The 14,649-nt window shown below is 39.2% G+C and overlaps 1 protein-coding gene across 3 annotated transcripts in view; it reads right to left on the reverse strand.

Annotated features, from left to right (window-relative positions):
- Window positions 1-14,649, reverse strand: part of TNPO1 (transportin 1) — a 94,331-nt gene that overhangs the window by 56,380 nt on the left and 23,302 nt on the right. For 2 of the 3 annotated variants that reach the window (XR_013556472.2, XM_060635565.3), the window contains exon 2: window positions 803-916. Coding sequence is in view for 2 of the 3 variants with exons in the window: in XM_060635565.3 (XP_060491548.2) it covers window positions 803-916 (114 nt within the window). In the remaining variant the exon portion in view is untranslated. Of the gene's footprint in view, window positions 1-802; window positions 917-1,049; window positions 1,183-14,649 lie in introns of those variants that run through there. The other variant, XM_078449074.2, reaches the window with a different exon arrangement.

The raw sequence follows: 14,649 nt of genomic DNA on the forward strand, positions 1-14,649 counted from the left end.
CACAACAGAGGTTTTGCTGCTGCTTTTAACCTTTTCGGTCTCTAAAATCACAGCAACATGACCGCTACCCCAGCAAACTCCTTAAACACTGGGTACCTGAGCAGTCAACCTTTTGAGCCACAGAGACTATTTCACTCGGGAGCCAGGAAGCCTGCAACAGGTGTGAGCACGAGCAGCCCTGGGGTGAGGCCTGGGACCCCCCTACTTGTAGGTCTCCAGAACTTTTAGGGCAAGGGCCCTGAAAAAACCCCAGGCCCAATGCGGCGGCAGTTTAAACCCCGCGCCAGCTCCACCCCATTTCTGGTCGGACGCTCGGCCAGCGAGTCCCGTCTGGCACGCAGAGTACTCCACCCGGACTCTCGCCCGACCCGCTGCCCCCTCGGCGCGGGGCGCATTGTGTGGAGCCGGGGGGCCGGGGTCTGCAACGCACCCGGGCCTCGCCCGCCTGCGCCGCTCTCCGCCCCAGGGGCAGGTCAGCGGTGGGCGGGCGGGGACGTGGCGGCCGGGCGGGCGCACATGTAGCGATCGCGGGCGGCGGCCGGGAGCCCCCGCCTCCCGCGGGCCGGAAGCCGGCGGCCGCGGCAACACCCCGGACCCGGGCTCGAGGGCCGCGTGCGCGAGGCGCCGGGCAAGAGCTGCGGCGGCGGACGGGCCTCTCCCCGCGGGCGGGCAGGCGGACGGAGGGCGGAGGGATCCGGGGAGCGGGAGGAGGGGGAGGGGCGGCGGGAGCCACCCGGCCGCCGGGAGCGGGCCCCGCGCGGGGCGAGCTGCGCGGGCGTCGGCAAGGCCTCGGAAAGGATACTTGTTGCACGGTTCTCTGGATGGTGGTGTCTGGGGATTGGGACTCCTTCAGCAGCTGCAGGATTTGCTGAAGCCCTTGCTCGTCAGGTTTCCACTCATACTCCATCTTGGTTTGCTGCAAATAAAGCCAGACACAGGAAGAGACGGAGCAAATGTTACTCCCCGTGCACAGGCCCGAGGGCTTCCCGCGCCGAGCAACCCCCTTTTCCCCGCCAGAACGACCCCTCTGCTCCCCACACGCCTCGGACCTGCTTGGGGTGCCCCGAAAGAAGTCTCGGACGGCGAAACCCGGGGGAACTGATCCTAGCAGCTCGGCCGCCAACGTCTGCTGGTGCTGCTGCTGCTGCTGCTGCCGCCGCGGCCGCCGAGCGCAAGGAGCCGACCAGACTGAGTCACCGCGAATTTGCAATCTGGCCCCTAGATCCGCTCACGGGAGCCCCCTGGGTCCTAGTGCCACGCATTTTTCTCCAACCCAACCTAACTAGAGTTCCGTACAGTTTATTACTGATTTAAGGACTAATCAGAAGTCGAGTCCTTATCAAAACCCCGGGGAAACACCTGAAGAGATCTGATATGGGGTATTAGTTATTTTAAATTAACATGGTGAATAATGGAAAATGACTGAAATAGAGGGAAAAGCCTGGTAATTCCCCCGACAATTCAACAATACTTAGAAAAAATAAAAATGCTTACATTTCAACTCGATATAACTGGCACTAATATTTAGTCTAAAATATTAAAAATGTATTGCAATCACAACCCACATCTTGATAAACACCAAATACTGCATTTACATTTGCACGTGATTGAAAAAACTGCATTCTTTTATAAACTTAAACTTTTGAACTCTTAACTGAAATAAATTACATCTCAAATAACCACATTTCACAACTAAGGGCTTTGGTTGGGATGAAGGAAAAACAAGACAAGTAACGTAATTTTATAAGTGGATGGTGTTTAATTCTATTAAAGTGTTCTCACATACATTTTCTCATTTGATTCTCTAGCCAACCTGGGGACGTATATTTGACCCCATGTGCCAATTAGGGATCAAAAAGGTCTGAGCAAAATTACCACAGTTAATTAGCAAAGACTGGGCAGAGTATAGGTTTCTTAAGCTACTAAGAGTTGCATTTGCTACAATCAGTTGAAACTATTATATCAGTGACACAGTTTCATTAAAACTAAATGCTTAGACAAAAACAAAAAAGTATCAAGCATAAATTATTTGTAAAAATCAAACTGAGTATGCTGAATTTTTCATAAGGCTTTACTACTACATGATGGTTGACAACTGAAATTACTCCCTCCCTAGTAGGGGTTAAAATTACCTGACCTTACTGTAGGTCTCTAGTTAGCACTGTTTTTCTTTCCTTCTTCCTTTTTTTCCTTTCTTTTTAAACCTTTCCTCTCCCCTTCACCCTTATTTTCTGGTTAATATCCTGTAATGTGGCTTGCTCACCATCTCCTATGGACTTCCTAAATGACCCAATGCAAAAAACTGTTCTTACTTAAAACAAACCTCCCCCCCCCACCACAACGATCATCTAAACATATCTATTAATATTATAATGTTTTTATTCCAGTCTTTATTCTGTGTGCTTATATGTACTTTATATTTTATAATGGGATTGCTGTTTCTTGCCCAACTTCATATATTAAATATTTATTGAAAGTATTTTTTAAAAACATGATAGTACTCCCTTGTATTGCTGTGCCACAATTTTAATACACTTTCAAATACACATAACCTGTACAAATCATAGGCATACAACTAAATGGGAGTTTTACAAACTGAAGACGCCTGTGTAACCAATGCTCACATCAAAATACATTATGATCATTACCAGTACCAAGGTTTCCATTGTACCCATCCCAAGTCATCCAAAGTAATTCCTATTATAATTTCTGTCATACAAATCTCTCCTTCCCTCTTCTTTTTACTTCAGAAACTTGTTAACAATTACAAAAATGACAAGAAATCAAACAATATGGTTGTACACATAAAGTTAGTTCAATCCTACCTCCAAGCTTATGTCCACGACAGAATCAGTGTTAAGTATGATATTAATCCTGCTACACCTTTCTGTATTCTCAAACATGCATATAGTTCTGGTTTTGTTTTTTAATTTTTTTTAACATTTATTTATTTTTGAGAGAGAAAGACAGAGTAAGAGCAGGGGAGGGGCAGAGAGAGACGGGGACACAGAATCCAAAGTAGGCTCCAGGTTCTGAGCTGTCAGCACAGAGCTGGATGCAGGGCTTGAACTCACGGACTGGGAGATCATGACGTGAGCAGAAGTCGGAAGCTTAACCCACTGAGCCACCCAGGCGCTCCCATCATTCTGGTTTTGTTTTAAAAGCATACTACATACTACACTTTATTAATGCTACAACTTTTAAACACATAATATACCATCATTCCAGGCCTATATATATATATATTTAAGGCACTTTTTAATAGATGCACATAGGTATTTAGAATGAATAGATCATAATTTGTTCAACCACTTCTTGATTGGCTTCCAGGATGCTGATGCTTTTTTTTTTTTGTTTTGAACACACAAAAAAACATTCCTGTATTAATGTCTCTACACAGTAGTGGCACCCCAGTGGGATTATTAGGCCAAAAGTATGCGCATTTAAAAATTTCTAACAGTTATTACCACATTACTTTCTAAAAACAGTTATGCAATTCACACTCACAAAGAATACGAATGTTTCCCACATCTCCACCAGCACATTCTTTTCATTTTTGTGAATCTAATGGGTGAAAACTTAATTGCTACTAATATTAGGGTAGGGGGCAGGGGAAAGTTAAAGGGAGGGAACCTAAAAACTTGGACTTCAGTTATAAATGGGAGCTGTAACCATGCACATCTCACCAGTGGAAGTGACATTTGGATAGCCTACTTAACTCCCTAGCTGCCCTTTTGAATAAAGTGAAGTCAGGGCCAATAGCAGCCAGGTTGGAAAGGCATCTTCATTACATCCATCCTGAGGATAAGAGCCCCCATAAGATCATTATCATGCTTCCATCTTTATTCCTGCACCCAAATAAGTAGAATTCTTTTTCTTCTCAGTTTAGTATTTAAAACATTTAATTTGATCCACCCATGAGGATGGGATAGGTATAATGAAGAGAAACTGTTCCCTCACAACTTAATCAAATTATTGGAAACAAGTATTTTGAACTTCTATACCACATTTTTGTTACTGTGGTAAAATAAACATGTAACATAAAATGTGGTGTTTTAACCATTTTAAATATACAGTTTAACGGCGATAAGTACATTCTCATTGTTGTGCAACAATCACCACCTGTATCTGCAGAACTTACACATTTTAATAGCCATTAAAATTAGCAAGAGTCTGGGGCGCCTGGGTGGCTCAGTCGGTTGAGCGGCAGACTTCGGCTCAGGTCATGATCTCACGGTCCAAGAGTTCGAGCCCCGCGTCGGGCTCTGTGCTGACAGCTCAGAGCCTGGAGCCTGTTTCAGATTCTGTGTCTCCCTCTCTCTGACCCTCCCCCGTTCATGCTCTGTCTCTGTCTCAAGAATAAATAAACGTTAAAATTAGCAAGAGTCTTCTGCTAGGGTAGCCAGAGGGATCGCAGGGTTATTTAGGTAACGTCTAAAGTACTTTAAGCTAACCAAGGACACCAGAATTCTGAGGCAGAAATCATTTATTTAAATAGTAAACTACATCTGTAATAAACAATATCAAGATGAACACTGGATTTTCCTGAAGTAATTACTATTCTATTTGCATGTTGAAGACTGGGATATAACTGTTTCAAAAAAGGGAAGTAATACTTCAAATGTTTCTCTTTTAGAGTATGCAAATCATGCTGATTAGTCCACAATATTCCATGGTGAAACCGCCCCCCCCACCCCCAACCAAAGGCATTTCATTAGCCAAGACAGTTATCTGAACTAGCTAGACAGAAGATGGACCAGAATACAAAGTTACTAAGAATACTAAGTTACTGTAAGATACTATTTGGGGTCTTCAGAAAACCAAAGAGTCCCAAACTGTTAAGAACTTAAATGTACATAAAAATTTTGAATTTGCAGGGTGCTTGGGTGGCTCAGTCAGTTGAGCATCCGACATCAGCTCAGGTCATAGTCTTCTGTCTTTGAGTTCGAGCCCTGTGTCGGGCTCTGTGCTGACAGCTCAGAGCCTGGACCCTGTTTCCGATTCTGTGTCTCCCCCTCTCTCTGCCCCTCCACCACTCGTGCTCTGTCTCTCTCAAAAACTAAATAAACATAAAAGAATTTTTAAAAAAATTTTGAATTTGCTAGAGTTGAGAATCATGCGAGGTAAAGAGACTGGTTGAAAAAAGTAATAATAAATCTAGTTTCTTCTCTGCTGGAGGGGCTGTAAACTATAGTTTAAAAAGCAGATGGGAAGTCTGGACTCAACCAACCTAAGTTTAAATCCTAGTTCTTCCATTTAGTAGCTGTAAAAACCTGGACAAGTTAATTAATCTCTCTGAGCTTTAGTTTGTCAACTCTAAAATGAGAATATATCAACTCTGTGATAGGACTGTATGTACCTGCCTGGCATATGGTATGATTTGAAATATAGCAGTTTTAATTGTCACACCAAAGGTGTTCTACTGCCTGCAAGATAAAATCTAACTTCTTTTGAATGGATCTGGTTTCATGATCTGGTCCATCACCTCTACAGACAGCTTTATCTCTTATGACTTAACCTCAAACTTTACGCTCCACCAACACCAACTGAGCCTCTCATACCTCTGAGCCTTTGAATAGGGATTTCCTGACTGGAACGTCCTCTTTACATTTGGCCATTTGGCAAACTCCTTCTCATTCTTCAGAGCTATGCTCATCTATTCAATTCCTAAATATCTACTGAGCGTCTTCCTTGGCACTATGCTTGATACTGGATACTATTTCTCTTCCATGATATTATTCTAGGACCTCCCGAACAAGACTTAAGTGGTTTTTTTCATTAGAGATCCAAAGTTTATAGCTATTTCCATTTCAGAAACTATCATATTATAATTATTTCCAGGGCTGTCTTAGCAATAGATCATGTGTTCCTTGAGAAGAGGGACAGCGTGTTTTTGCCCTCTTTGCCCAGAAGAGTCTGAGTCAATAAATATTTGTTGAACAAATACTATTGCTGTTGCCATTAATTCAACTGAATATTAAGGTGAGTAACTACCATGTGCTCAATGAGCAATAAAGATTCAAAAGTAAGTAAAATATTGTTCTTGCTCCCCCACGCTCTCATTTAGTGAGAGAGACAGATGTGTGGTCTATGAATGCAGCATATGAATAAAGTACAATAGGAAGAGAGAGGAACACAAATATATTCTGCCAGGAAAGAGAAAAGCGCTTTACCCCCCTTTGGTTCAGAGCTTTTTTTCCTCCTAATTTCAATTACATTCAAAAAAATATTTACTGAGTAGCCAGATGTTTCCACCGACATGATGAATTACTATGAATGTGGTAAATGTTGCTAACATTGACATGATTTCCCCAAATAGTGAACAATTCCAAACAAAACAAGGTATACTCTTCCTTCAGTAATAAAAGTTTTATTCCCAGAAACCTCAATATTTAATTAAAATCCTGCAAAAAATTCCACGTGCATATGTAAAATTATATGAGGTTTTAGGCTGGTATTTTTTTCCCCTATGTGACTATGTAGTGGAGCATTCAAAAGTCGTTCAGGGTTTAAGACAATTCTTAATGATGAACATCTAAAAATCTCTCTGCCCTACCCACTAAATACCAAAAGCACCTCCCAAATTCTAGGACCCCTCCCCCTCGCCCCACCAGACAGCACTATGGTAGAGAAAGTATAGGGGCTGTGGGGACATTAAGCTGAACCTCCTTGAGGAAGTGACTTTTTACCTGAGAATCTAACAGGAATTACCAAAAAGTAAAAATGAGAGGAGGGCAGGGGCTAGGAGGACCTCACAGACCAAGGTAAGAGTTGGAATTCATCCTGAAGCTAATAGAGAGCTTGTGAGGGGGGTTATAAATTAATAGATGGCAAAACCAAATAAAAATATGGAAAATAATTACTCTTCCTAGGAAGTAGAAATGAGGAAGGAGAGGTTAATCTTCTGCTGTTCAGGATTGTTTATTTTCACAGTAAGCATAATATTTTCAGACCAAAAATAACTTATGTATAAAACCCATCAGACTGCTATGTGGGAAATCCCTGGAAGGGGCAGGAGCCACAGAAGACCTAACTGTCCAATCTGCATTTAAAATGGAGTTCCAGTTTGTTAGGGGAAAGTCTGCCATATTTCACTACCAAAAATACTACCAAAAAATCTGGCTAAATAGTAAAGGCATAAATACATCTATTATTTTGTCAATAATAGCAACAGCTAATGTTTTTGAGTACTAGGCAGTGCCCTAAGCACTTACATATGCCAACTAATTTATTCCTCAGAACTTTATCATGTATTAATATTACCTATATTTTGCAGATCAGTAAATTGAGGCACACAGAAGTTACTTGCCCAAGGTTACTTACATAATAAATGAATCCCTCATTCAAACCCAACTAATCTAGCTCTAGAGTCCAGTCTCTAAGCACCTGATATTACTGTCTTTCTAAAAAAACCCATCAATTTCTGTAAACTAGGAAACTAACCATAAATAGAACCATTTGTATTCTAAAAGAATGACAAGTATTTGATACCTTTGTAGTGAGGTAAAAGACAAAATTTTAAATCACATTTCACTGGGACACCTGGGTTAATCAGTCTGTTAGGCATCTGACTCTTGGTTTTGGCTCAGGTTATGATCTCACAGCTCGTGGGATCGAACCCTATGATGAGCTCCACAATGACAGCATGGAAACTGCTTGGGATTCTTTCTCCCTCCCTCTCTCCCTCTCCCCCACACTCTCTCACTCAAAACAAATTTAAAAAATCCTATTTCACTATTGTAAAATAAATAAAACAGTAAATATAGCAGTATGTATATTACGAACATATAATAAAAATGAGATATTTCAATAGCACTGAGTACGTGAGTTCAAAACATCCTAAATCTAATCTTTAGAACATCCCTTTACAGGAACTAGTTGGCAAGTATTATCTTCATTTGACCAACAAATAAAACAAAATACAGCTTAAGTTATTTGCTGAATGTGAATCAGATTTGTAGACTTCCCAAGAAAATGTCTCTTACACTGGCTTTTTACAAAAAGATGCTAGGATGAACAAGGAAGAAAAAAATCAGAGATAATCCAAAAGGCGAAAAAGATCCTCCTACTTCTTTTAAAGTTACTTAATAAAACTTTTATGAGAAATTGAATCAAAGCTCAGGTATGAAAGGAAAAAAGACAAAGTCTAAAGGCAGTCGATTAATAATAACTTAAAAAATGAAGCCTTTTAATGTCAAAGAATCAAAATGTCAACAGGCTTGTTAAATTATAGCTATCAGTGAAACTAGAAAGTCCTTTAAGAGATTTATAAAGTAATCAGAGATTAAGTCTCAAGAAAGAAAAGCGGAAAAAGCAAAACCCAACTGTTCAGCCCTAGCTACTAGAAAGGAGCTCAAACAGATGGAAGGGTAGGGACCACAGCTTATGGACCCTCTGCTGTTACAAGGTGGAAGGCATTGAGCTGGTTTTAAATCATCCTTGATTGATTGATTAGGGTGAATGATCTAGTTTACCACTCTGAAGAATTATGCTAAGAAGGGAAAATTATATTGGGGCACCTGGTGGCTCAGTCGATTAAGTGTCCAACTTCGGCTCAGGTCATAATCTCATGGTTAGTGAGTTTGAGCCCCATGTCAGGCTGTGTGCTGACAGCTCAGAGCCTGGAGCCTGCTTCAGATTCTGTCTCTCTCTCTGCCCCTCCCCTGGTTGTGTTCTCTCTCTCTCTCTCTTAAAAATAAACCAGAAAAAAATCTTTAAAAAAAAAAAGTTAAAATTATAATCCTCAAGCACAAAGTATTGTCATCTAAAAACTGAAAAGATTAATAAGAAATAACAAAGGACAATGGAAAATGGGCACTAAGGAAAACTTAAATATATTCTTAGAGTGCCCTTTCAAGACCTTTATTCATTTTTTTAAATGTTAATTTACATTTGAGAGAGAGAGAGAGAGAGAGAGAGAGAGAGCGCGCGCGCGCACATGCGCATGAGCAAGCGAGCACGCGCAAGCAGGGGAGGGGCAGAGAGAGAGAGAGAGAGAGAGACAGAGAGAGAGAGGGAGGGAGGCACAGATTATGAAGCAGGCTCCAGGCTCTGAGCTGTCAGCACAGAGCCCTACACGGGGCTCAAACCCATGAACCGTGAGATCATGACCTGAGCCAAAGTTGAATGCTCAAACAACTGAGCCACCCAGGCGCCCCTCAAGAAGACCTTTAAAGACGACTAGACATCTGACTCAAATGCTAAAGTTTACAAATATTAAAAAAAAAAAGTCTAGTATCACAGTAAGCAGGTGGTAATAAGGAAAACTTGATCCCAAAACCCAATCCAATCTACAACTAGGTACTTCCTATATACTTCTGCTCATTTAATATGCAGAGCAGCACTATGAGGTAGATACTAACTCCATTTTATATTAACCGAGGTTGGGAGAGGTTAAGTACTTGCCTGGCCAATATGTGGAAGATATAGGCACTCAAAACCAAATCTGTGTATTTTCAAAATCTGTACTGTGCCTAGCAATAACAGCAACCCTGTTATCATTTATGGAGCACTTCTATATGCCAGTTATTTACTAAGTGCCTTAAATGCATGATCTCATTTAATTTCATGAATAGGGACTATTATCATCTCCATTTTACAGAAGAAGAACAGGCTTAAATCAAGTGTTCGAGGTCACAGAGGTCACAATGAACAAAGGCAGGACCCAAGCCCAGATGTACCTGACTCCAGAGCCTGTGCACTGAACCATGCTGTCTGTCATATTATTCTCTTTCTGCTACTTTCAAGAGTATGTGACTAACCATTAACACAATTCCTGGGTAGATTTCTCTTCTCCTCTCTATTTTAAGCATCACCAAAATTCAACAACTCTCTTGATTAGTGTTTACTTTCTTCAGTGCAAGTGTGATAACTGCACCTTCCTTTTCAGGGTTTAAACTTTTCTTTCTTTCTTTCAAGTTTTATTTAATTAAGTAATCTCTACACCCAACATGGGGCTCGAGCTCATGATCCTGAGATCAAGAGTCGCATACTCTTCCAACTGAGCAAGCCAGGTGGCCCAGAGGGTTTAAACTTTTTATTAAAAAAAAAAAAAGGGGGCGCCTGGGTGGCTTGGTCGGTTAAGCGTCCGACTTCGGCTCAGGTCATGATCTCATGGTCCGTGAGTTCGAGCCCCGCGTCGGGCTCTGTGCTGACAGCTCAGAGCCTGGAGCCTGCTTCCGATTCTGTGTCTCCCTCTCTCTCTGACCCTCCCCCATTCATGCTCTGTCTCTCTCTGTCTCTCTCTGTCTCAAAAATAAATAAACGTTAAAAAAAAAAAAAGGTTTATTATTTTTGAGAGAGAGAGAGAGAGCGCACAAGCAGGGGAGGGGCAGAGAGAGAGAGGGAGACACAGAATCCGAAGCTGCCTCGAGGCTCTGAGCTGTCGGTGCAGAGCCCAACATGGGCTTGAACTCAAAAACTGTGAGATCATGACCTGAGCCAAAGTTAGACGTTTAACTGACTAAGCCACCCAGGTGCCCCTAAACTTTTTATTTTTAATCAAATAAAAGACTGATAGCAGTAATATTTCCCATATGCTTAACTTCTGGTCACATCATTTTCATCAGCTTAAAATAGGATGTTATAAATATAAGATATTGTATGTAAGCCTCATGGTCACCACAGAGGAAAAATCTGAGATTATGAAAAAGGAATTAAAGCATACTACTACAAAAAGTCATCAGCTCACATAAGAAGATAGGAAGAAACAAAGACTCTACAAACCAGTCAAAAAACAATTATCAAAATGACAGCAATATGTCCTTACCTATCAGTAATTACTTTAAATGGATTACATTCTCTAATCAAAAGACAAAAAAAATGGGAGAATGTATTAAAAAAACAAGATCCAACAGTATGCTGCATACAACAGATTTATTTTAGCTTTAAGAACACACACATACAGAGACTGAAGAGATAGAAAAAGGTGTTTCAAGCAAATGGTAACCAAAATAAAGCAGGGCAGCAGTACTTAGACACAATAGATTTTATTTCTTAATTTTTATTTTTTTAAGGTTTATTTCTTTATTTTGAGAGAGAGAGAAAAAGAGAGGGAGGGAGGCAGAGAATGAGAATCCCAAGCAGGCATCAGCAGAGCCCGATACAGGGCTCAAACTCCTGGAACCATGGGATCATGACCTGAGCCAAAACCAAGAGTTGGATGCTTAACCGAATGAGCCACCTAGGCACCCCAACACAACAGATTTTAAACTAAAAATGCTCTAAACAAATAACTTCATTATGGTAATATAAAAAAGTCAATCAAGAGTTTATACATTAATTGTAAATATTTATGCATCCACTATCAAAGCACCTATATAATGTAAATATTAACAGAACTAAAAGGAGAAGTAAACAGCAATACAATAATAGTTGGGGATTGTAATATCCCACTCTCAACAATGGATAGATCATCCAGACAGAAAATCAATAAGGAAGCAGTGGACTTGAACAACACTATAAAGCAAATGGACCTAACAAACATTCCATCCAACAGAGGCAGAATACATATTCTTCTCAAAAGCACATATAACACTTTCTACAGTAGATCATATGTTAGACAATGAAACAGTTTCAATAAATTTGAAATAGAAATTATATCAGGTATCTTTTCTGATCACAATGGTGAAATTAGAAATCAGTAACAGGAAGAAAGATGGAAAATTCACAAGTACATGGAAATTAAACAACACACTTCTGAACAACCAATGGATCAAAGAAGCAAAAGAGAAATAAAAAATATCTTAAGACAAATGAAAAGGGAAATCCAACATACCAAACATTAGAAAATGCAGCAAAAGCAGTTCTAAAAGGAAAGTTTAGACATAGGCAAATATATATCTCAAAAAAAGAAATATACCAAACAACGTAACTTTACACTTGAAGGAACTACAAAGAGAAGAACAAAGTAGACCAAAGTTAGAAAAAGGAAGGAAAGAATAATAAAGAGTAGCGTAGAAATAAATGGAATACAGATTAAGAAAACAATAGAAAAGATCAACAAAACTAAGAGTTGATTCTATGGAAAGATAAAATTGACAAACCCTTAACTAGACCAAGAAAAAAAAGACAGGAACCAAATAAATTATAAATCAAAGAGGAGCTATTACAACTGATACTACAGAAATACAACAGATCATAAAAGACTACTATGAACAATTATACGCCAACAAATTGGACAACCTAGAAGAAATGGATAAATTCTTAGAAACATAAAACCTACCAAAATTGAATCATGAAGAAAGAAAATCTGAAGAGACCAATAATAATAAGGAGCCTGAATCAAGTTAAATCCCAATAAAGAAAAGCTTAGGACCAGATGGTTTCACTAGTGAATTCTACCAAACATTTAAAGAAAAATTAACATCAATTCTTCTCAAACTCTTACAAAAAACTGAAGAGAGGGGAACACGTCCAAACTCATTTAATAAGGCATTTCTCTGATAGTGAAGTCACATAAGGACACTAGAAGAAAACTACAGGCCATTAATATAAATGCAACATTCTCAATAAATCACTGGCACAATGAATTCAACAGCATATTAAAAAAATCATACACCTTGATCAAGTGGGTTTAGTCTCTGGGATGCAAGAACAATTCAACATACACAAATCAATCAATGTGATATATCATATTAATAGAATGAAAGATACAAATCATATGATTTCAAGAGATGTGGAGAAAACATTTAACAAAATTCTATTTCCATTCATGGTAATTCTCAACATATTTAGTATATAAGGAACATACCTCAACATACTAAAGACCAAGTATGACAAACCCAAAGGTAATATCACACTCAGTGGTGAAAGGCTGACAACCTTCCCTCTAAAATGGGAACAAAATAATGGTGCCCATTCTCACCATTCCTATTCAACGAAGTATTGGAAGTCCTAGCCAAAGCAATCAGGCAACAAAAAAGAAAAGGCCTCCAAATCAGAGTGGAAGAAGTAAAACAGACATGTCTCTATTCACAGATGACATGACCTTATACATAGAAAATCCTACAGACTCTATAAAAAAACTAATTTAGTAAAGTTGCAGGGTACAAAATGAACATACAAAAACCAGTTGCATTTCTATACAGTAACACTAAATTATGTGAAAGAAGAAATAATCCCATATACAACATCAAAAAGAATAAAATAATTGGAAATAAACTCAAACAAGGAGGTGAAAGATCTGTACACCAGAAAACTGTAAGACACTGATGAAAGAAATTAAAGAAGATACAAACAAATGGAAAGATATCCTATGTTCATGGGTAGGAAGGATTAATATTATTTAAATGTTATACTACCCAAAGTTATCCAGAGATAATGTAATCCCTATCAAGATTCTAATGGCATTTTTTTTTTTTACAGAAAGAGAAAAATGAATCCTAAAATTTATATGGAATCACGGAAGACTTTGAATAGCCAAAGCAATCCTAAGAAAGAACAAAGCTAAAATTACCATATTTCCTGATTTCGAAGTATACTAAAAAGCTACAGCAATCAAAACAGTATGGAACTGGCATAAAAATGGACACACAGACTTATGGAACAGAATAGAGAGCCCAGAAACAAACTCATGCATGTACAGTCAAGTAATATTTGACAAGGTGGTCAAGAATACTCAATGGGGCAAAGATAGTCTCTTCTCTTGTGTTGGGAAAACTGGATATTTACATGCAAAAGAATGAAAGTGGACCCCTACCTTACACCACTCAAAAATTAACTCGAAAAGGATTAAACATAGACTTGAACATTAAGACCTGAAACAAAAAAAACTCCTAAAAAAAAAAACAAACAGGGAAAAATCCCCTTGGCATTAGTCTTGGCAATGATTTCATGGGTATGACACCAAAAGCTCAAGCACCAAAAGCAAAAATAAACAGTGGGATTACATCAAACTGAACAGCTTCTGCACAGCAAAGGAGACCATCATCAAAATGAAAAGGCAACCTACAGAATGGGAGAAAGTTTTGCAAACCATGTATCTGATAAGGAGCTAATATCCAAAATATATAAGAAATTCCTACATCTCAATAGCAAAGAGCCCAAATAATTTGGAAAAAAAAAAGGGGGCAAAGAACCTGAATAAACAGTTTTCCAAAGAAGATATTCAGATGGCCAACAGGTACTTGAAAAGATGCCCAACATCACTAATCAGACAAATGCAAACCAAAACCACAATAACATTAACACCTCAAACCTGTTAGGATAGCAATTATCAAAAAGAATAGAGATAACAAGAGCTGGTAAGGATGTGGAGAAAAGGGAACTCATATTGATGGGAATGGAAAAACAGGATGGAGGCTCCTCAAAAACTTAAAAATAGAACTATCATATAATCTAGCAATTCCACTTCTGGGTATTTATCAGAAGGAAATAAAATCACTATGTCAAAGAGTTATCTGTGCCTTCATATTCACTGCAGCATTATTTACAATAGTCAAGACATGGAAATAAATTTGTGTCCATCAACAGATAAATGGATAAAGGAAATGTGATATATACTGGACCCTTGAACAACATGTTGGGTTTGAACTGTATGGGTCCACTTAGATGCAAAAATTTGTTTGATACAAGTACTGTGTAAGTGTATTTTCTTAATAACATTTTCTTTCCTCTAGCTTACTTTATTGTAAGAATAAAGTAACACAT

This window comes from Panthera onca, chromosome A1 (genome assembly GCF_046562875.1).
Source record: "Panthera onca isolate mPanOnc1 chromosome A1, mPanOnc1 haplotype 2, whole genome shotgun sequence".
In the NCBI taxonomy this organism is placed as follows: Eukaryota; Metazoa; Chordata; class Mammalia; order Carnivora; family Felidae; genus Panthera; species Panthera onca.